This window comes from Salvelinus fontinalis, chromosome 3, assembly GCF_029448725.1.
Source record: "Salvelinus fontinalis isolate EN_2023a chromosome 3, ASM2944872v1, whole genome shotgun sequence".
Lineage (NCBI taxonomy): Eukaryota > Metazoa > Chordata > Actinopteri > Salmoniformes > Salmonidae > Salvelinus > Salvelinus fontinalis.
This window is the reverse complement of record NC_074667.1, coordinates 76,895,028-76,918,241: the sequence shown is the minus strand read 5'-3', so window position 1 is coordinate 76,918,241 and position 23,214 is coordinate 76,895,028. Positions and strand designations below refer to the sequence as shown.

Here is a 23,214-nt window from a genome sequence, read left to right as displayed (position 1 = left end):
ACCCTCGTTAGCTCTCCCTAGTTATATCATGTATTGTGACCATCGGTAGCTCTCCCTAGTTACATCATGTATTGGGACCATCGTTAGCTCTCCCTAGTTATATCATGTATTGTCACCATCGTTGGCTCTCCCTAGTTATATCATGTATTTTCACTTACTGCATCTGCATGCTTATTGTGGTTTTTCTTGGTGCGTTGGTTCTAAATAGTATTGTCTAATCTGTTAACTGTGGCAGGAGTGGTCATTTTGTTTTTTGACATGCAAACGTGAAATGGGTTTATTTATGCAGTTGTTGAAATGCATAGATCGTTTTATATCTTCTTTAAAAGAAAATACCTGTAGTTTGAAAACTTGGCAGCATGTTTTTATGCCATGCTGCTTTGTTGACATCTACAAACACCCCTCACCGGGTATTCAGCCAATAAGCTGCTAATGCTACTGTTGTCTTAACCAATGGGATTTGTAGATCAGAGGTGTGTTCTTGTGAAATTGCCCACATTTTTTATTTTTTGTTGCATGCTAACACCGCCTCTGTTTCTAATCTTTTTTTTTCTTCGTGAAAACAACCCTGTTATTTTTGTCATGGATCCATAAATTACCTCTCCCCTTCTGTTCCCCCTCTGTTCCCCCTCTGTTCCCCCTCTGTTCCCCCTCTGTTCCCCCTCTGTTCCCCCTCTGTTCCCCCTCTGTTCCCCCTCTGTTCCCCTTCTGTTCCCCTCTGTCTGTTTTTCCCTACCAGCCATTGTGCCTGCGTGCCCCGGTGGCCCTGAGCAGCGTGGGGGCGAGGAGGAGCCAGCATGCCGCTACCCGTAGTGTGGAACAGGAGGCCCCATGGACTGGGCAGGACAGTCTGGCCCAGGACGACCCAGAGATGTGGAACTTGCTGCGGAAAGAGAAGGACAGGCAGTGTCGGGGACTGGAGCTCATTGCCTCTGAGGTGTGTTTGCCTGGTTAGCTAGCTGTCTTTCTGGTTGGCTGGCTGAAAGAGGAGGCCTGTAGCTCATGGTCAGTTGAGAAAGAAGCAGTTCGACAGGCCCAGAGTCATACTAAGGATGTGCATCTCTCCTTTCATGAGAAATTATATACACATCTAGATATATGGGATACGATACAATAATACTTTTTTCGGTTCGATGTTTTGCATGAACACATTCATTGTTTACAAATATCTGCTGCTGATTGAGATCAGGATCTGCCTGAGATGGATCTGCCTGAGATGGATCTGCCTGAGATGGATCTGCCTGAGATGGATCTGCCTGAGATGGATCTGTCTGAGCTGAGTGGCCGTCTAGTGTCTAGGGAGTTTTTCCTAGCCACCGTGCTTCTACACCTACATTGCTTGCTGTTTGGGGTTTTTGGCTGGGTTTATGTACAGCACTTTGAGATATCAGCTGAAGTAAGAAGGGCTATATAAATACATTTGATTTGATTTGGGCGTCAATGGGGTGTGTGGGCGTCAATGGGGAGTGGCGGCAATTGATGCTTTTTGTCCCCCCCCCCACTTTGTATCTGAAATCACCATCACCCATAGATGAAACATGTTTTGAGTTAGTGCTATGTCAGTATGTGTCGTTTAGCATGGCATTCAGAAATGAATATAATCCATCTTTGGATTTTACCCCCGTCTCAAAAGCAAATGGTTTAGACCGTTTGGAATTGTATGGAGAGCTTCTCCCGACCAATGAATGAATACGACCGTGCGCACCTAGCAAAAATTATTGCTGTTAATGTAAAAATGACCAAATCCACTGACTGTTTTAAAACAAACTACCACAACTATTTTGGTTCAGGTTTCACCATAAGGAGGACGCATGATTTGACCTTCGTCTCCTGAGCCTGTTGGGGAGTTGAGGCGACGAGACAAGATCAAAATTGGGGAGAGAAAAGGTGTAAAATACCACCCTCTTTTCTCCTCCAAAACACACGGACACACTCCTCTCTGCAGGCAGACTACAGCCAAGGCCTCCTGCTTGAGGTTCTACTAGCCCGGCCTGGTTGTTTTAAGAGGAAAACACACTGACACACTCCTCTCTGCAGGCAGACTACAGCCAAGGCCTCCTGCTTGAGGTTCTACTAGCCCGGCCTGGTTGTTTTAAGAGGAAAACACACTGACACACTCCTCTCTGCAGGCAGACTACAGCCAAGGCCTCCTGCTTGAGGTTCTACTAGCCCGGCCTGGTTGTTAAGAGGAAAACACACTGACACCCTCCTCTCTGCAGGCAGACTATAGCCAAGGCCTCCTGCTTGAGGTTCTACTAGCCCGGCCTGGTTGTTAAGAGGAAAACACACAGGCAGCGATTGCATTTCCAAGTCTAATGTGAGAAGTGGGGTGCTTTCTCAGTGTGACACACACAGCAGAAAGCAGTGTGTGTGTGTGTAAGCTGTTACCTGAGCTGTTATCTCTCATCTCCTTCTCCAGTGGAGGTGAAGTCTGAGCGGCATTAGCATACAACCCTGTAGGGAGGCCCGCGTGACGCGGCCTGAAACCTGACAGGCACTGTGATAATCTGAGCTGATGAGTCAAGATGCCACACTGAGGTGTCTATCCCCTGTCACCTTCCTCTCCCTGACACTGTCAGGAGTGGTTAGACAGTCCCTTCCCTCTCCATCGCTGGGTCTGACACTACTTATAGCAGGGACCCTAAACTGTCCTTAGAAACACGGTAACTTCCTGGCCCTCTGCCTTAGAAACACGGTAACTTCCTGGCCCTCTGCCTTAGAAACACGGTAACAACCTGGCCCTCTGCCTTAGAAACACGGTAACTTCCTGGCCCTCTGCCTTAGAAACACGGTAACTTCCTGGCCCTCTGCCTTAGAAACACGGTAACTTCCTGGCCCTCTGCCTTAGAAACACGGTAACTTCCTGGCCCTCTGCCTTAGAAACACGGTAACTTCCTGGCCCTCTGCCTTAGAAACACGGTAACTTCCTAGCCCTCTGCCTTAGAAACACGGTAACTTCCTGGCCCTCTGCCCTAGAAACACGGTAACAACCTGGCCCTCTGCCTTAGAAACACGGTAACAACCTGGCCCTCTGCCTTAGAAACACGGTAACAACCTGGCCCTCTGCCTTAGAAACACGGTAACAACCTGGCCCTCTGCCTTAGAAACACGGTAACAACCTGGCCCTCTGCCTTAGAAACACGGTAACATCCTGGCCCTCTGCCTTAGAAACACGGTAACAACCTGGCCCTCTGCCTTAGAAACACGGTAACTTCCTGGCCCTCTGCCTTAGAAACACGGTAACTTCCTGGCCCTCTGCCTTAGAAACACGGTAACTTCCTGGCCCTCTGCCTTAGAAACACGGTAACTTCCTGGCCCTCTGCCTTAGAAACACGGTAACAACCTGGCCCTCTGCCTTAGAAACACGGTAACTTCCTGGCCCTCTGCCTTAGAAACACGGTAACTTCCTGGCCCTCTGCCTTAGAAACACGGTAACTTCCTGGCCCTCTGCCACCTAAACTATCAATAGAGACCAAACGCTCTGAGTGGACTGATCTATGTGGAGGCTGTGGGGATGAGGCTGTCCATCAGAGACTACTGAAATGTAACATGGTTAAATAATGTAAGAATACTGGTGCAATACCAATAATAGCGGTCGCTGTCTGCAGTTCTGAGTTGTTGAATTGACGCCTTTTCTTAGACCGTGTTGCTATGTGCATAATAGCAAAGTTACCCAGTATATTGGTGTTGAGAACAATGTGGCGGAGGCAGCAGCGGATTTAGGAGACGAGAAAACAGCCCTTACCTTTTAATTGTCTAAGAAAAGTGAGGCGAGCGCAAACCCCAACTTAATTAGGTCTATAGGCTATTGACTATCTGTTAAATGTGCCGGTCTTTATAAATAATCCATATATATCTACAGAAATAAGACCGATTCTGTTGCCCCGTTTTGAGTGTGTTGTTTTTAATAACCTACTTATTCCGTGAACACCAAACCCCACGCAGACACATGTCGAATAAACCATTTGACATTCGGCTGGTTTTAATATTTGCTATGCTGTAATAAAGGTTTTACACTTTTTCCATTAGAGCAGCCTCTCTGGTATTATTTATCATTTATTTAGTGTTTACACGGTTCCAAATTGTATTTATAATAACCCTCTTTCTTGATCTACTTTTATTATGATCGTAATAAGTAATGTGATTATCATTAGTAGACTTAGTATAGCAGCCTTGTATAACCACCATTGAGCTGTAGGCCTAAGAGCCCATCCTGTTTAGTCTTAATACCGTAGGCCTATAAAAATAGGTTGCTGTATCCATCATTCATCCGGTCATGTCATCACACGGCATACGAGTCATTCATGATTTGAAATGCAATCAAGGATTTTAGTTTTTAAATAAAATAACAAAGCGACCCCTTGAATAATTTAGTGTAAACAATAAATAAACCGTTCAATTTCGGGAAATTGTTTTCACAAATGAATGCAACTGTTGTTTTTAGTCTTTGATGTAAAAAACAAATGTATGCGTTTATTACAGAAGACTCTCGTACGTTTTTATAAATGATTTAGTGTTTACATTGTTCCAAACGGTCAGAAATGATATTGTCATCTAGCAGCACACGGAGCTTGCTCCTTACCTTCTCTTGAGCTCCAGTATTTTCCACAACTCGTCACATTTATTCCGCACATCTGACTTCCCCTTTACCTCCTGGGCAACCAGTAAACATTCCTCCGTTTTCAAGTTTATTTTGTCACTTCCTCTGCATCCATTTTGCTGTCACATGTTACGGTGTTCAGCGTTTACAACCAATTTATTGGTCTGGTTATGATATGCTATAGGTCTGGCCCTATTGGTCATCTGCATGCAATGCGTACATCTGTCATGTGAAGACATGAGGGTTTAGGGAATGTTTCTCCATAACAAATTTGGGATTTCGGTAACAGAATTTTTTAAGCCAGAAATAGCTGTAACTATGTTGCTGGTCACTCGCTGTCATTTGTTTTTTACACAGTCCTGGCCCGGCCCGGCACAATCAAATTACGGTCGGACTCCCTCAAGTCAGTTGTGTCTTAATTATTTAATCAAACAGTGTGTCTTAAAGCATCAGACAAGCTCAGTGAATATAGTTGATTTGATTGAAACACACAGGATGTGTCCATATATGTGGAAAATACACGTTTTAAACATTCTGCCCGATCGATTGGTTTAAAGAACAGAACTCTCGGTCGACTAAGATATGTTTTTTTCATCGAGTACAGCCCTAGACGATTCAGTAATAGGGCCACACTACCACCGCTTATAGCAGGGATGGTGCGTTCTCTTTTTCCTTGTAGAGGAAAAAGTGTATGACGGCTGGTTGAATAGTGTGATTGCTGTTGTCTCTGGGGATGGGATTGTACTAATCACTTAACAGTTTATAATTTGCCTTGGCCTTTTCCATCTGTCTCCTGCATTGATCTGATCCTGATGTGCAGTTTCTGGTTTGTCTGTCCTCTCCAGAACTTCTGCAGTCGGGCTGCACTGGAGGCCCAAGGATCCTGCCTCAATAACAAGTACTCTGAGGGCTACCCAGGCAGGAGGTAAGGCTACTACGTAACAATGACCATACTAGGTTAGCACACCACTTAGAATGCATTGCCCAAATGCATTGGTAGTGTGGCTATTGGAACACTGTGAGTAAGACTACCTCCGCTTTGTGTTGCTGTTACTTTGGCTCCCCACTGTTTGTACTTTACTTATTGAAATGACTGCAATGATCAGATTGAAAATGACTGTATCCTGTCCATCTGTTAGGCCCCCCCCCCCCCCCAACATACTGTAACTAGGCACCTTTTTCCTTTTCACCCAATTCCCCAGAACTGTTTTAATCAGTATTTAGGATTATAATTCCTGCAATTAGGCTCAGCTATAGTTCTGGCACGTAACGGAAAGTGGGTGACTTTTTCCTAATCAGACAAGTACCGGTAGTTTCAGTCTTCTGTTGTGTGATCCAATGAACGTGGCCCTGTTCTCTCTAGGTACTATGGTGGAGCTGAGGTGGTTTAGTAGACATTGTTAACCCTCTCCTCTCCTCTAGGTACTATGGTGGAGCTGAGGTAGTTTAGTAGACAGTGTTAACCCTCTCCTCTCCTCTAGGTACTATGGTGGAGCTGAGGTGGTTTAGTAGACATTGTTAACCCTCTCCTCTCCTCTAGGTACTATGGTGGAGCTGAGGTAGTTTAGTAGACATTGTTAACCCTCTCCTCTCCTCTAGGTACTATGGTGGAGCTGAGGTGGTTTAGTAGACATTGTTAACCCTCTCCTCTCCTCTAGGTACTATGGTGGAGCTGAGGTAGTTTAGTAGACAGTGTTAACCCTCTCCTCTAGGTACTATGGTGGAGCTGAGGTGGTTTAGTAGACATTGTTAACCCTCTCCTCTCCTCTAGGTACTATGGTGGAGCTGAGGTGGTTTAGTAGAAATTGTTAACCCTCTCCTCTAGGTACTATGGTGGAGCTGAGGTAGTTTAGTAGACAGTGTTAACCCTCTCCTCTAGGTACTATGGTGGAGCTGAGGTGGTTTAGTAGACATTGTTAACCCTCTCCTCTCCTCTAGGTACTATGGTGGAGCTGAGGTGGTTTAGTAGACATTGTTAACCCTCTCCTCTAGGTACTATGGTGGAGCAGTAGACAGTGTTAACCCTCTCCTCTCCTCTCCTCTAGGTACTATGGTGGAGCTGAGGTGGTTTAGTAGACATTGTTAACCCTCTCCTCTAGGTACTATGGTGGAGCAGTAGACAGTGTTAACCCTCTCCTCTCCTAGGTACTATGGTGGAGCTGAGGTGGTGGACCAGATAGAGTTGTTGTGCCAGAAGAGAGCTCTGGAGACCTTTGACCTGGACCCTGCCCTGTGGGGGGTGAACGTCCAGCCCTACTCTGGCTCTCCCGCCAACTTCGCTGCTTACACCGCCGTCCTCAACCCTCACGACCGCATCATGGGCCTGGACCTGCCTGACGGTGGACAGTATGTAGCCGTCTGCCTCAGTCTCTGTCTATTCAGTTCTCTGTCTCCTCTCTGCCTCTCTGGGTCGGCCTCTATCTCTGCCTCAGTCTCTGTCTAGATTTCTTTCCCTCACCAATTCAGACTATCAGTCCTTCGCTCTCTACTTTCCTCATTCACTCTACCTTGTTTTTTGTTGCCTTGTTAATTTGAACATATATTGAGGAAAAATATGAAATATGTTTATTGTAAGTAATTTACAATAATGGTGCTATACAGTAATCTTACCAAGCAGGCTGACTAAATCACTGTAGATAAGAACGTCTGCTAAATATCCTAAGTGTATATTGAATAACACAAATATTGTTGTTGTTGTGGTCCTTCTGCAGTCTGACCCATGGTTACATGTCTGACACCAAGAGGATATCTGCTACCTCCATCTATTTTGAGTCCATGCCCTACAAGCTCAATGTAAGCAGAGCCACACTCCACTCCTTCCCGGTCCCTCTCTCCTCGTCTCCTTCTCAAAACCCATTGGAGGAGAAAGTCTGAGGGGAGGGACTTTCGATTTTCTCCCCCAATACGGTTTGAGAAGGAGGAATCAAGGAAAGACCGGTTCGGAGCTTTAATGTAACCGTTTAACCCGGTCCGGTGTCCACACCCTCTTAACTAGACAACTTGCCACCTTCACTTGTCTCCTAGTGGGGAACATTCTAGTCCTTACCTCTCCTTATCTGTAGTGGCAATAGCTAATACTACTATAAACGCTACTCATCACTAATGCAATGGGAATGGAATGGATTAGAATACAATAGAAAAGTTACAAGAAATAGTCATATCTATCCTTCTATGCACTGTTAGTGATCTGTGTTACTGGTCGATATTGGCCAGCGATGTAGTTGGTTCTAGTATCTCCTTGAGTCCTTACTGGTTTATCCATTTCTGTTATTTTCCTGTTCTCTGTTAGCCTGTGTAGTGTTCAGGAGATCAATATAGCCCTGTAGTAGTCATGTGTTTGTTCCATTTATTGAATTGTAAATGTAGTTCCTAAATTGACTGCCTGTGTGTGTGTGTGTGTGTGTTCCTCTGTCCGTGTGTGTTGTGGTAATGTGATCAATGCTATGGTGTGTAGGCTTGGACGGTATCCAAATTGTCATACCTTCATATCAACCTTGTGCCATATAGGGTCATTCGGTAATACCGGCGCTGAACACAAGGAGCGCTGTTTTCAAACCTCACAGGATGCTCTCTAATCTGAACTTTCGCAATGCTGACAAGTACATGTAAAATACCATACAGAATGCTAACTCAATGCTAACGAGCGCGTTGCTAAAATTTGGTACGGGTTCTGACCTGAACTATACGCGTAACAACAAAATGCTACAGTTTGTTGCACGCACAAAACTAATATTAGCCACCAAGGCTCTTGATCCAGGAGGGGATTCTATGCTGTTACCAAGCTTGATTTTGGAAGAAGCTAACCACGTAGCAAGATGGCTAACTAGCTTCTAAATTAGCAAACCAAATGCTCAACTGCAGCGCTTTTGGCACCTTTTTACACATTTGAACTTATTAGTTATAAGATATCTAGCTGACCGACACTTCGTTGTAAAGCTTTGGGGTTGAGGGATAGAAAGAAAACCACAATTGAATGGACCCATATGGAGAAACATATCCCGTATAGGACTTCCTGTCTTATTCATATTTCTCTCACTGTTGTTGATGTGACGCATCAGTCTCCTCTTAACAGGTGTATGTCTCTCCCTTTCTTCTCTTGCTTTCTCTCTATCCCTCTCTCTCTCTCGTACTCTCTCTCTCTCCCTTTCTCCAGCCTGCCACAGGGCTCATTGACTATGACCAGCTGGAGATGACTGCCCGTCTCTTCCGGCCCAAGTTGATCATTGCAGGCACCAGCGCCTATGCTCGCCTCATTGACTACGCTCGCATCAAGAAGGTACAGACTCTTTCTCCCTCTGTCTGTGACTGCCTACCTCTATCTCGCTCTCCTTCGTCTGTCTGTGACTACCTACCTCTATCTCGCTCTCCTTCGTCTGTCTGTGACTACCTACCTCTATCTCGCTCTCCTTCGTCTGTCTGTGACTACCTACCTCTATCTCGCTCTCCTTCGTCTGTCTGTGACTACCTACCTCTATCTCGCTCTCCTTCGTCTGTCTGTGACTACCTACCTCTATCTCGCTCTCCTTCCTCTGTCTGTGACTACCTACCTCTATCTCGCTCTCCTTCTCCTCCCGCTCCACTGTGTCTGAAGGTACTTCTATTTTTCCTTAAGGCTACAGTACAGTAGCTACATTCTGCTTTTTAAGGTTGTTACTCAAATGGCACCCTATTCCCTATATAGTGCACTTCTTTTGACCAATCTCTATGGGCCCTGGTCTAAAGTAGTGCACTATGTAGGGAATAGGGTGCCATTTGGGACGTAATCTAACTCTCCAAGATGGCTGCCACTGACCTGATTCTATATCTGATGTAGTCAGGGGGCTCCCGAGGGGCGCTGCACCCCACGATACTGCATCTCAGTGCTAGAGGAGTCACTACAGACCCTGGTTCGATTCCAGACATTATCACAACCGGGCGTGATTGGGAGTACCATAGGGCGGTGCACAATTGGCCCAGCGTCGCTAGGGTTTGGCCGGGGTAGGCCGGCATTGTAATTAAGTTCTTAACTGACTTGCCTAGTTAAATAAAGGTTAAGTAATAAAATAAAGGGGAAGAGAATGATTTAATGAGACCTCCTATAGCGTCTGTATAACTGACTTTGCCTAGGAACCATTTACATGTTTGCTGACTTTTTGGTGCTTCATCAGGAAGAGTTGACGGGGGGAGAGGCAACGCATCATTAAAGATGGCATTCTGTAGCTTTTCTTGTTTAGAAAGCCCGTACTGGAGAGTCACTCTTTTGTCATGAAAAGTGTGTAGCCTTATCAAATCTCAAATTCAGCGTATCCTTGTTTCAATGCATGTTATGTGGTGCTGGGAATAAAAAGCCCCAATCCTTAGTTCAAGTAAGCCTTGTCCCGGCCAGAACGGCCAGGGGGGGGCCAGGGGAACGGCCAGGGGGGGGCCAGGGGAACGGCCAGGGGGGGGCCAGGGGAACGGGCCTGTGTCCGAAATCTGTCTTGCCTCCTACTTAATAAAACTACATACGGTGTACAAATAGTACTATTTAAAATGTACTGTTTTTAGTAAGAAAAATATGCAGTAAACAACAAATATCAACATACTACTTATCCATACTGACATGGCATACTATAATGCGCAGTCTTGCTTGTTCACCTCATTTGTTCATTTTAGTAGAGCCTGACTCGTATTCTGATTATCAGCTGTTGTCACACACACGTGTGAAAAGACCGTTCTCTTCTTCAATAGTGTGTAGTGAATTATACTAGATGAGAAGCCAAAATTAGTGACTTCCTGGCATTTGAGGCATTATCAATTTTCCAAAATTTCACGTACTATAAAATGTTCTGTTTTCCCCATCCAGTTGTGTACGGAGGTGAAAGCCTACCTGCTGGCTGACATGGCCCACATCAGTGGTCTGGTAGCTGCGAAGGCTGTCCCCTCGCCCTTCAAGTACGCCGACATGGTCACGTCCACAACGCACAAGTCCCTCCGAGGAGCCAGGTACGTAACGTGGCTGTGTATGCTGACATGGTCTCCTCCACAACACACCAGTCCCTCGAGGAGCCAGGTATGTAACATGGCTGTGTATGCTGACATGGTCTCCTCCACAACGCACAAGTCCCTCCGAGGAGCCAGGTATGTAACGTGGCTGTGTATGCTGACATGGTCTCCTCCACCAGTCCCTCGGAGCCAGGTACGTAACGTGGCTGTGTATGCTGACATGGTCTCCTCTACAACACACCAGTCCCTCCGAGGAGCCAGGTATGTAACGTGGCTGTGTATGCTGACATGGTCTCCTCCACCAGTCCCTCGGAGCCAGGTACGTAACGTGGCTGTGTATGCTGACATGGTCTCCTCCACAACGCACCAGTCCCTCCGAGGTAACGTGGCTGTGTATGCTGACATGGTCTCCTCCACAACGCACCAGTCCCTCCGAGGAGCCAGGTACGTAACGTGGCTGTGTATGCTGACATGGTCTCCTCCACAACACACCAGTCCCTCTGAGGAGCCAGGTATGTAACGTGGCTGTGTATGCTGACATGGTCTCCTCCACCAGTCCCTCCGAGGAGCCAGGTACGTAACATGGCTGTGTATGCTGATATGGTCTCCTCCACCAGTCCCTCCGAGGAGCCAGCTATGTAACGTGGCTGTGTATGCTGATATGGTCTCCTCCACCAGTCCCTCCGAGGAGCCAGCTATGTAACGTGGCTGTGTATGCTGACATGGTCTCCTCCACCAGTCCCTCGGAGCCAGGTATGTAACGTGGCTGTGTATGCTGACATGGTCTCCTCCACCAGTCCCTCGGAGCCAGGTATGTAACATGGCTGTGTATGCTGATATGGTCTCCTCCACAACGCACCAGTCCCTCCGAGGAGCCAGGTACAGGCTTGTGAGGGTGGGATTAGCGGAGAGGACATTGTGTTTGAAGCTAATCTGAACATTATTGTACATGTAGTTTATTTAATGAATTAAAGCAACATCTGGAAAGTAGAGCAACATGTTTGTGAACAAAAAGAAAGGGTCTATATCCCCAATTCTCCACACTTATCCCGAAGTGTGCACTTATTTAGCAACAGTTTGTTTGTCCACGACGGTGTTGAGTTGCAAATGTCTTAACCTGAACTCCAGACTGACCTGTCTGACTCTCTCTCCCCTCCAGGGCTGGTCTGATCTTCTACCGTAAGGGCGTGCGTTCTGTGGACAAGAAGGGGAGGGAGGTCCAATATGACCTGGAGGACCGGGTCAACTTTGCTGTGTTCCCCTCTCTGCAGGGGGGACCCCACAACCATGCCATCGCTGGGGTGGCCGTCGCACTCAAACAGGTACCACGTCTTTCTGTCTCTCCATGAAAGTCCACACCCAGTCTCTGTGGCTGTGTCCCCATTCTTCACTCTTCTCCTAAAGTGTGAACTGACTCACACGTTTCCCTCTCTTGTTATGTCTAGGCCCAGACGCCGATGTTCAGAGAGTACATTGGCCAGGTGATGCGTAACTCCAAGGCCATGGCTGAGGCCCTACTGAGCAAAGGATACACGCTGGTGTCAGGTACTACTTTACTATGTGTTTTCTAACTAGTTACCTGCTGACTGTTTTATCTCAAGTGCTATCTCGTCAAAAAAGTGGAGAGCACTCACTTAAACAAAGAAATGGTATGCTTCATAAAATGTCTTTGTTTCCTCCTCAGGGGGGACGGAGAACCATCTGGTGCTGGTGGACCTGAGGCCTAAGGGCATCGATGGAGCCAGAGCAGAGAGAGTTCTGGAGCTGGTGTCCATCACAGCCAACAAGAACACCTGCCCTGGGGACAAGAGTGCCCTGGCGCCTGGGGGCCTCAGGCTAGGTGGGTGTCACACTGTCTGGATCACTTGGCCCTGAATATAACACCGGAGTGAGTATGTGATGCACAGGCCGGAACCCCGTTTTACCACGAATGGAACACCACAGGCTGGAACCCTGTTTTACCACGTATGGAACACCACAGGCTGGAACCCCGTTTTACCACGAATGGAACACCACAGGCTGGAACCCCGTTTTACCACGTATGGAACACCACAGGCTGGAACCCCGTTTTACCACGAATGGAACACCACAGGCTGGAACCCTGTTTTACCACGTATGGAACACCACAGGCTGGAACCCTGTTTTACCACGTATGGAACACCACAGGCTGGAACCCTGTTTTACCACGAATGGAACACCACAGGCTGGAACCCTGTTTTACCACGTATGGAACACCACAGGCCGGAACCCCGTTTTACCACGAATGGAACACCGCAGGCTGGAACCCCGTTTTCCCACGTATGGAACACCACAGGCTGGAACCCTGGTTTACCACGTATGGAACACCACAGGCCGGAACCCCGTTTTACCACGTTTGGAACACCACAGGCTGGAACCCTGTTTTACCACGTATGGAACACCACAGGCTGGAACCCCATTTTACCACGTATGGAACACCGCAGGCTAGAACCCTGTTTTACCACGTATGGAACACCGCAGGCTGGAACCCCGTTTTACCACATATAGAACACCACAGGCTGGAACCCCGTTTTACCACATATAGAACACCACAGGCCGGAACCCTGTTTTACCACGTATGGAACACCACAGGCCGGAACCCCGTTTTACCACGTATGGAACACCACAGGCCGGAACCCCGTTTTACCACATATAGAACACCACAGGCCGGAACCCTGTTTTACCACGTATGGAACACCGCAGGCTGGAACCCCGTTTTACCACGTATGGAACACCGCAGGCTGGAACCCCGTTTTACCACGTATGGAACACCGCAGGCTGGAACCCCGTTTTACCACATATAGAACACCACAGGCCGGAACCCTGTTTTACCACGTATGGAACACCACAGGCCGGAACCCCGTTTTACCACGTATGGAACACCACAGGCCGGAACCCCGTTTTACCACATATAGAACACCACAGGCCGGAACCCTGTTTTACCACGTATGGAACACCGCAGGCTGGAACCCCGTTTTACCACGTTTGGAACACCGCAGGCTGGAACCCTGTTTTACCACGTATGGAACACCACAGGCTGGAACCCCGTTTTACCACGAATGGAACACCACAGGCCAGAACCCTGTTTTACCATTCAGAACACAATGGCTACATTGTGTGTATGCTCTTTTGTATACATTGTGACCAGAAAGACTATTTTAATGTTTTGAACTATTAATTTAATTTGCTTTATTTATTCATCACTCCTAAAATAACCAAATGCTGTTTTGATGTTTGTCAGGAGGTAAAAAAGAGACGCAAGAATCAATCCCTGTGGAACGCCACATTTTCTTATTAGAATCAAATCTATCCTACGTTAACCTTGAATTACCATGCATGTAACACCTGAGCTTTCTGTGTCCCTGGTTATCACTGACACGCTCCTCCTACTCCTAACTCCCAGGCGCCCCGGCGCTGACCTCCAGACAGTTCAAGGAGACAGACTTTGTCCAGGTGGTGGAGTTCATGGATGAAGGCTTTAAGATCGCCCTGGACGTCAAGAAGAAGACTGGTGAGTTCCTCTTCCTCACCAGCTGTGTGTACTTCATCAGTTCAACTAATCAGTCTCCCCCCTGTCTTGCCTTTTTCTGGGTCCCAAATGCCAAGCTATTACCTTCATTGCGCACTACTTTTGACCGGAGCCTTATTCGCCCCGGTGCCATTTGGGACTAAGTCCATGTGTTTGTACATTCTGATGGTGGCCATGATGCCTGAAACTTTGTTTTAAATCTAAAGTCAGGGTATTTTTCTTGTCACAGTTCTTCCATCTCCTGTAACAATCTGGAAGAAGTGCCAGTTAAATTCGTTAGCTAACCCAAAGAGATGGTGACGTCTAACAGAGTGACTGAGTCGAGAAAACGCAAGCCATTGGTGTTAAAATACAGGAAGTGACACAAAAGCTGAAAACATCTGCTCTACTGTCTTCTTCTCTCCAGGGAAACTTGCAGACTTTAAGAACTTCTTGTTGGAGGATCCAGAGACAGTCGCCCGCATGGCAGAGCTGAGGAAACGAGTGGAGGCCTTCGCACGTCCCTTCCCCATGCCCGGCTTCGAGGATCACTAGGCCCTCCACACACACACACACAGAGAGAGAGAGAGAGAGCAGGGAGAGTCAGTCGAGTATTTCCGTTCCAATATCCAACACTAGCATACTACTTAGAATGAAGCAGCAATGTATTTGGAGGTGAATTTTAAGTGGTAGGCAATTATGGACATTGGAACTTGGTGGTGGTCAGGGATTGGATTCAGGACTGGCGGAACCTCGCAGACTTATCCAAACAGATGGGAGACCTTGGTTAATCCTTTGACATCATCCGTTGACCTCTGACCTAACATTTCTAACCCCTTTTGTATGTTTACACAAAAAAATCCTTATTTTCTGCACGTTTTTAAGGTTGTAGTGTAGAAGAGCTCAACGTCAGACCCTGAGAGAAATGTCATCTAATCTTAAACTGTCACCACCAAAGGTAGTGACTTGGATAACATTATTAGAAGCACAGAGTCTTAAACTATAACTCAACACATTGTCTTAATTTAACAACTTGTTGACTAGATGTTCATGATGGAGATTTGATAATACACGTCTGTCGTACTACCCTATACTGTTGTAAGTGTGTGTGTGTGTAACCAACTCCATTCAAACTCATCTGAAGTAACCCTGGGCCACAAATTCTAGTTGAAATCGTTCAAATGTTTGTACTGTTTGCTCTAGCTTGCCTAGAGTGCCAGATAGGTTTGTGATGATTCTTTTGTTCCAATATGTCAGGCAAGCTCAATCAAGCACAGATAAAGTATATGTAATAATCTATTTTTTAACTTGAACCCAAGTCTGATCTGAAGTCAAGGGGTCCCAAGCCAGAGGTCGGGGGTTGACTGGTGAACTTAACCGTTCTCCTGTTGTTATACCTTATACAGATATCAGACCAGAGCTTCACTGTCCTTTATACAGATATCAGACCAGAGCTTCACTGTCCTTTATACAGATATCAGACCAGAGCTTCACTGTCCTTTATACAGATATCAGACCAGAGCTTCACTGTCCTTTATACAGATATCAGACCAGAGCTTCACTGTCCTTTATACAGATATCAGACCAGAGCTTCACTGTCCTTTATACAGATATCAGACCAGAGCTTCACTGTCCTTATACAGATATCAGACCAGAGCTTCACTGTCCTTATACAGATATCAGACCAGAGCTTCACTGTCCTTATACAGATATCAGACCAGAGCGACACAATCAAATGTATTTATATTACATCAGCTGATATCTCAAAGTGCTGTACAGAAACCCAGCCTAAAACCCCAAACAGCAAGCAATGCAGGTGTAGAAGCACGGTGGCTAGGAAAAACTCCCTAGAAAGGCCAAAACCTAGGAAGAAACCTAGAGAGGAACCAGGCTATGAGGGGTGGCCAGTCCTCTTCTGGCTGTGCTGGGTGGGGATTATAACAGAACATGGCCAAGATGTTCAAATGTTCATAGATGACCAGCAGGGTCTAATAATAATAATCACAGTGGTTGTCGAGGGTGCAACAGGTCAGCACCGCAGGAGTAAATATCAGTTGGCTTTTCAAAGCCGATCATTCAGAGTATCTCTACTCCTCCTGCTGTCTCTAGAGAGTTGAAAACAGCAGGTCTGGGACAGGTAGCACGTCCGGTGAACAGGTCAGGGTTCCATAGCGCAGGAGAACAGTTGAAACTGGAGCAGCAGCACGGCCAGGTGGACTGGGGACAGCAAGGAGTCATCATGCCAGGTAGTCCTGAGGCATGGTCCTAGGGCTTAGGTCCTCCGAGAGAGAGCATACTTAAATTCACACACGGGATAAGACAGGAGAAATACTCCAGATATAACAGACTGACCCTAGCCTCCCAACACAAACTACTGCAGCATAAATACTGGAGTCTGAGACAAGAGGGGTCGAGAGACACTGTGGCCCCATCCGATGATACCCCCGGACAGGGCCAAACAGGCAGGATATAACCCCACCCACTTTGCCAAAGCACAGCCCACACACCACTAGAGGGATATCTTCAACCACCAACTTACCATCCTGAGACAAGGCCGAGTATAGCCCACAAAGATCTCCGCCATGGCACAACCCAAGGGGGGTGCGTTAACCCACCCAACGTATCCTTATACAGATATCAGACCAGAGCTTCACTTCATACGTACCCTTTTCACACGATCATACCAACCTCATCCAAACTGTGCTGGCTCTGAAGGCTTTTCACATGGTCCTTTCCAGCATGGTTCTAGCAACGATGGTGGATGCGTAACCAGGCCAGCTCGGTAGTGTCTGATCCAACAACCTGCTGCATATATTGTTACAGACTGATAATGGTCCAAAATGACAATACAATAAACAGTCGTTTCACGACAGTGCTGGCTTTCAAAGTGTTGACCAAGAAGAAAGGATTTTGTATGTATTTTAACTGAACAGAATTAAAGAATTCTTTACTTTCCAACACTGGTTAAAAAAAATACCTAAAAGGTTTTTAATGCTTATGTTGCTGCTTTTGAGTAGAGGTGATCATGTTGAATTAGCTGAGGACTCCTCCTATGTAGAGACCACAGTGTGAGGGGATGGCTTGATTTAACTGAGGACTCCTCCTATGTAGAGACCACAGTGTGAGGGAATGGCTTGATTTAGCTGAGGACTCCTATGTAGAGACCACAATGTGGGGGGATGGCTTGATTTAGCTGAGGACCCCTCCTATGTAGAGACCACAGTGTGAGGGAATGGCTTGATTTAGCTGAGGACTCCTATGTAGAGACCACAGTGTGGGGGGATGGCTTGATTTAGCTGAGGACTCCTATGTAGAGACCACAGTGTGGGGGGATGGCTTGATTTAGCTGAGGACTCCTATGTAGAGACCACATTGTGAGGGAATGGCTTGATTTAGCTGAGGACTCCTATGTAGAGACCACAGTGTGAGGGGATGGCTTGATTTAGCTGAGGACTCCTCCTATGTAGAGACCACAATGTGGGGGGATGGCTTGATTTAGCTGAGGACTCCTATGTAGAGACCACAGTGTGAGGGGATGGCTTGATTTAGCTGAGGACCCCTCCTATGTAGAGACCACAGTGTGAGGGGAATGGCTTGAGTTCCGTTTATTTCACAGTATTCTTTTCGTTGGCTGATTTCCCAAATTACTTCACAAAATGGAGGGTGTGTTTATCACTGCATCAGTGAGCCGGTGAGAATTCCTCCATTTTGAGGAGTAGAGTGGATGGTCTGTACAGAACCACTCGCATCCAAACAAGGAGGGATATCACATCCAGTATTAATAACGAAGAGACTGACTGCACAGTGAACAGTAACTACCAGGGGCTGTGTGTACATGTATCAACCGTCTCCCGAGTATAAGTGCTGATCTAGGATCGGGTCCACACTGTCCAATTTAATGTTATTCATTGTAATCTAAAAGGCTAATCTGATCCAAGATCAGCATTCCTACTCCGAGAACCTTTATGAATACGGGCCCAGACATATCTAGATAAGATAGACCTCATTACCTGACTCTGGTACCTGTCATTTCCAGAGCTATGTGACAACCTGTTATTTAATGGCACTACCTTAAAGCCTGTTCTGATTATCTTTCCAGCATGCTGATATGCTGCCAAAAGTCATGTTTCATGTCTGCACAGTTAAAAAGAATTTGCAAAGACATTTTAGATTAAAGCTTAATACTAATAAATATATGCAGTAATTAATATCTGTACTGTAACCTGCCATTTGTCTTCTCTGAATAACTGTAAATGTGTTTTGTGTGTGTTGTGTGCAGCTCTCATGTTCAAACCCTTTCCAGAATGTGCACATTGTCTAGTATGATGGCTGCAGCAGGTCACGGTCTACTTTAACACCTATGTAGTGAACCCACTGAAGCCTTACTAAGTGGTACTGTCTGTCTCACTCTGTAGTAGCTTACTAAGTGGGTACTGTCTGTCACTCTGTAGCAGCTTACTAAGTGGTACTGTCTGTCACACTGTAGCAGCTTACTAAGTGGTACTGTCTGTCACTGTAGCAGCTTACTAAATGGTACTGTCTGTCACTGTAGCAGCTTACTAAGTGGTACTGTCTCACTCTGTAACAGCTTACTAAGTGGTACTGTGTCACTGTAGCAGCTTACTAAATGGTACTGTCTGTCACTGTAGCAGCTTACTAAGTGGTACTGTCTCACTCTGTAACAGCTTACTAAGTGGTACTGTCTGTCACACTGTAGCAGCTTACTAAGTGGTACTGTCTGTCACTGTAGCAGCTTACTAAGTGGTACTGTCTGTCACTCTGTAGCAGCTTACTAAGTGGTACTGTCTGTCACTGTAGCAGCTTACTAAGTGGTACTGTCTGTCACTGTAGCAGCTTACTAAGTGGTACTGTCTGTCACTGTAGCAGCTTACTAAGTGGTACTGTCTCACTCTGTAGCAGCTTACTAAGTGGTACTGTCTGTCACTGTAGCAGCTTACTAAGTGGTACTGTCTGTCACTGTAGCAGCTTACTAAGTGGTACTGTCTGTCACACTGTAGCAGCTTACTAAGTGGTACTGTCTGTCACTCTGTAGCAGCTTACTAAGTGGTACTGTCTGTCACTCTGTAGCAGCTTACTAAGTGGTACTGTCTGTCACACTGTAGCAGCTTACTAAGTGGTACTGTCTGTCACACTGTAGCAGCTTACTAAGTGGTACTGTCTGTCACTGTAGCAGCTTACTAAGTGGTACTGTCTGTCACTGTAGCAGCTTACTAAATGGTACTGTCTGTCACTGTAGCAGCTTACTAAGTGGTACTGTCTGTCACTAGCAGCTTACTAAGTAGTACTGTCTGTCACTGTAGCAGCTTACTAAGTGGTACTGTCTGTCACTGTAGCAGCTTACTAAGTGGTACTGTCTGTCACTCTGTAGCAGCTTACTAAGTGGTACTGTCTGTCACTGTAGCAGCTTACTAAGTGGTACTGTCTGTCACTGTAGCAGCTTACTAAGTGGTACAGTCTGTTACTGTAGCAGCTTACTAAGTGGTACAGTCTGTTACTGTAGCAGCTTACTAAGTGGTACAGTCTGTTACTGTAGCAGCTTACTAAGTGGTACTGTCTGTCACTGTAGTAGCTTACTAAGTGCGTACTGTCTGTCACTGTAGCAGCTTACTAAGTGTGTACTGTCTGTCACTCTAGCAGCTTACTAAGTGGTACTGTCTGTCACTGTAGCAGCTTACTAAGTGGTACTGTCTGTCACTCTGTAGCAGCTTACTAAGTGGTACTGTCTGTCACTCTAGCAGCTTACTAAGTGGTACTGTCTGTCACTCTAGCAGCTTACTAAGTGGTACTGTCTGTCACTCTGTAGCAGCTTACTAAGTGGTACTGTCTGTCACTCTGTAGCAGCTTACTAAGTGGTACTGTCTGTCACTCTAGCAGCTTACTAAGTGGTACTGTCTGTCACTGTAGCAGCTTACTAAGTGGTACTGTCTTACTCTGTAGCAGCTTACTAAGTGGTACTGTCTGTCACTGTAGCAGCTTACTAAGTGGTACTGTCTGTCACTCTGTAACAGCTTACTAAGTGGTACTGTCTGTCTCTCTGTAGCAGCTTACTAAGTGGTACAGTCTGTCACTGTAGCAGCTTACTAAGTGGTACTGTCTGTCACTGTAGCAGCTTACTAAGTGGTACTGTCTGTCACTGTAGCAGCTTACTAAGTGGTACTGTCTGTCACTGTAGCAGCTTACTAAGTGGTACTGTCTGTCACTGTAGCAGCTTACTAAGTGGTACTGTCTGTCACTGTAGCAGCTTACTAAATGGTACTGTCTGTCACTGTAGCAGCTTACTAAGTGGTACTGTCTGTCACTAGCAGCTTACTAAGTAGTACTGTCTGTCACTGTAGCAGCTTACTAAGTGGTACTGTCTGTCACTGTAGCAGCTTACTAAGTGGTACTGTCTGTCACTGTAGCAGCTTACTAAGTGGTACTGTCTGTCACTGTAGCAGCTTACTAAGTGGTACTGTCTGTCACTCTGTAGCAGCTTACTAAGTGGTACTGTCTGTCACTGTAGCAGCTTACTAAGTGGTACTGTCTGTCACTGTAGCAGCTTACTAAGTGGTACAGTCTGTTACTGTAGCAGCTTACTAAGTGGTACTGTCTGTCACTGTAGTAGCTTACTAAGTGCGTACTGTCTGTCACTGTAGCAGCTTACTAAGTGTGTACTGTCTGTCACTCTAGCAGCTTACTAAGTGGTACTGTCTGTCACTGTAGCAGCTTACTAAGTGGTACTGTCTGACTCTGTAGCAGCTTACTAAGTGGTACTGTCTGTCACTCTGTAGCAGCTTACTAAGTGGTACTGTCTGTCACTCTAGCAGCTTACTAAGTGGTACAGTCTGTTACTGTAGCAGCTTACTAAGTGGTACTGTCTGTCACTGTAGTAGCTTACTAAGTGCGTACTGTCTGTCACTGTAGCAGCTTACTAAGTGTGTACTGTCTGTCACTCTAGCAGCTTACTAAGTGGTACTGTCTGTCACTGTAGCAGCTTACTAAGTGGTACTGTCTGTCACTCTGTAGCAGCTTACTAAGTGGTACTGTCTGTCACTCTAGCAGCTTACTAAGTGGTACTGTCTGTCACTCTAGCAGCTTACTAAGTGGTACTGTCTGTCACTCTGTAGCAGCTTACTAAGTGGTACTGTCTGTCACTCTGTAGCAGCTTACTAAGTGGTACTGTCTGTCACTCTGTAGCAGCTTACTAAGTGGTACTGTCTGTCACTGTAGCAGCTTACTAAGTGGTACAGTCTGTCACTGTAGCAGCTTACTAAGTGGTACTGTCTGTCACTGTAGCAGCTTACTAAGTGGTACTGTCTGTCACTGTAGCTGCTTGTGTAGAACAGCAGCACCTGTAAACCCTCACTCCCTTCAGCTCTGTCTGCTATCTATTGTCATTACTGACACAGCCCCTCTCATCACCGCTCCCCTCTCTGCTGACTTGACAATAAATCACCGCTGTTTAATGAGGGGGGATAAATGACAGTGTTGCCAATTAATTGGATTCATGTATTTAGAGCAGCGTTGTCATAATTAAACGTTGCGTAAAATGAGACGGCGTTAACGTCAGTGAGAGCGAGGATGGAACGACAACAACCGCATATGAATCGCTCGCTCCGGATTGAATGCCGTTTTGAAGTCCTATTTAAACAACCCGGCGCTTATGCAGTAATTATCTCCAATAAAACCCAAGTGGTGTGTTCGTTGCTTGTGTAATAGCTGTCTGTCACCGCTAGAGTGGGGGTGGATGTATGGGTGAGTGGGTCACACACTGGAGAGAGCAAGGAAATATTCTGCTCATCAATTCGCTGACAGCCCCAGCTGAGAGATGCTTGCTGTACTTCAACACCTCTCACACAACTGGCAGAGAGGTGTGTGTGTGAGATCCACATCCCCAACACACAATCTCGGTAAACAGATTTTCACACCCAACCTCTGGTTGCAACCAACAACTCCTGCAAACTGTTTTCACCTCTTCTCACGAAACACCCCTCCCTCCCCACCACCTAACTCCCACCCGCCACCCTGCCTGCGATGTGAAGGGATACTGTATAGCAGAAGTGCCGTGGCAGCAGAAATCTGTTTCCTGTTTTTCTCATTGATCTATTGCCATCCATCCAGTGACTCCAACATGCTTGTGGAACGTGTAGGAGGCAATAATCAGGAGAACTATCATATATATAAATATCTGCAAGTTTGAACAGAATCATTTAACCGCATTGTGACTGCAGTGGAGTCCAGTATCCATTTAGAGCAGTAGGCTACAGGACCAGGAGAGACTGTGCCTTAGTCATAACTGCTTAATTAGGGCCTTACCAGGGAACATTCTGGGTTTGGTGTGTAGTCTGGTCAGTCCAGTTATAGTGAGTAATGCCCACTAACTGCCACCACCTGAGTAGTAGGGAGATGAAAGCATCTGCTTGATAGAATAAATTATATGTGTTATGAAAAGGAGACTTATATCTGCTAGATAAGTGTATATACACCTGCCCTGGGCATATCCTCTCTCTTCCTGTCCTATCCTGTCTCCCATTCCTTCCCCTCCCTTTTCCTGGCATCTTCTCGCCTCCTCCTTCCCCTCCCACCCTTTCCGTGGCCTTTTCTCACCTGCTCTTTGCTCTCCCTCACTTCATACTAACCAACAACACTGGTATAGTACCTATTAACTACTTGTCTCTCACATTAAAATGAATCTTTATCTACAAATAGACCTATCCCTTTCTCTCTGGCTGCCCAGGGCAGGAGAGCATGGCGTTCGGGACTGTTGTTGATATCACACGTTTGGAAAAAGGTAAACCGAGAGGAGACTTGTGCAGATTGAAAAAAAAGTGTGTTCAAATGTGAACGGTTGTCTCAATCATGTTCGCCAATGGAACCGAGGAAAGTTAAACATATCTCTAAACATGCTATTCAGGCCTTTACTCAGGCTGAGACTTCACACCAGGTCATTATCACTGTCTCACACACACCGTGCCACACACAGGAGGGGCAACAGCAGGACACCACACTATAAAGTGGGCAATATTTTATCCAGGACCCCCTGCCATGTATTCTCTCCTGAGCCTGGTCTTCTCTGCTGGGCTTTTTCTGTTATAAACTCTTGAGGAGCTGGAATGGACTGTAT

At 46.3% G+C, this 23,214-nt stretch overlaps 1 protein-coding gene across 1 annotated transcript in view; it reads left to right on the top strand.

The window, feature by feature from the left end:
* The window catches only part of shmt2 (serine hydroxymethyltransferase 2 (mitochondrial)), a 36,613-nt gene extending 18,315 nt beyond the window's left edge, over positions 1-18,298 (top strand). Inside the window, exons 2-12 of the mRNA XM_055918077.1 lie at positions 740-937; positions 5,446-5,525; positions 6,746-6,946; positions 7,312-7,393; positions 8,754-8,876; positions 10,425-10,564; positions 11,724-11,886; positions 12,010-12,109; positions 12,249-12,404; positions 13,986-14,093; positions 14,518-18,298. Of these exons, the coding sequence (XP_055774052.1) occupies positions 740-937; positions 5,446-5,525; positions 6,746-6,946; positions 7,312-7,393; positions 8,754-8,876; positions 10,425-10,564; positions 11,724-11,886; positions 12,010-12,109; positions 12,249-12,404; positions 13,986-14,093; positions 14,518-14,645 (1,479 nt within the window). The 3' untranslated portion in view covers positions 14,646-18,298. The remainder of the gene's footprint in view (positions 1-739; positions 938-5,445; positions 5,526-6,745; positions 6,947-7,311; positions 7,394-8,753; positions 8,877-10,424; positions 10,565-11,723; positions 11,887-12,009; positions 12,110-12,248; positions 12,405-13,985; positions 14,094-14,517) is intronic.
* Positions 18,299-23,214: the final 4,916 nt, after the last annotated feature.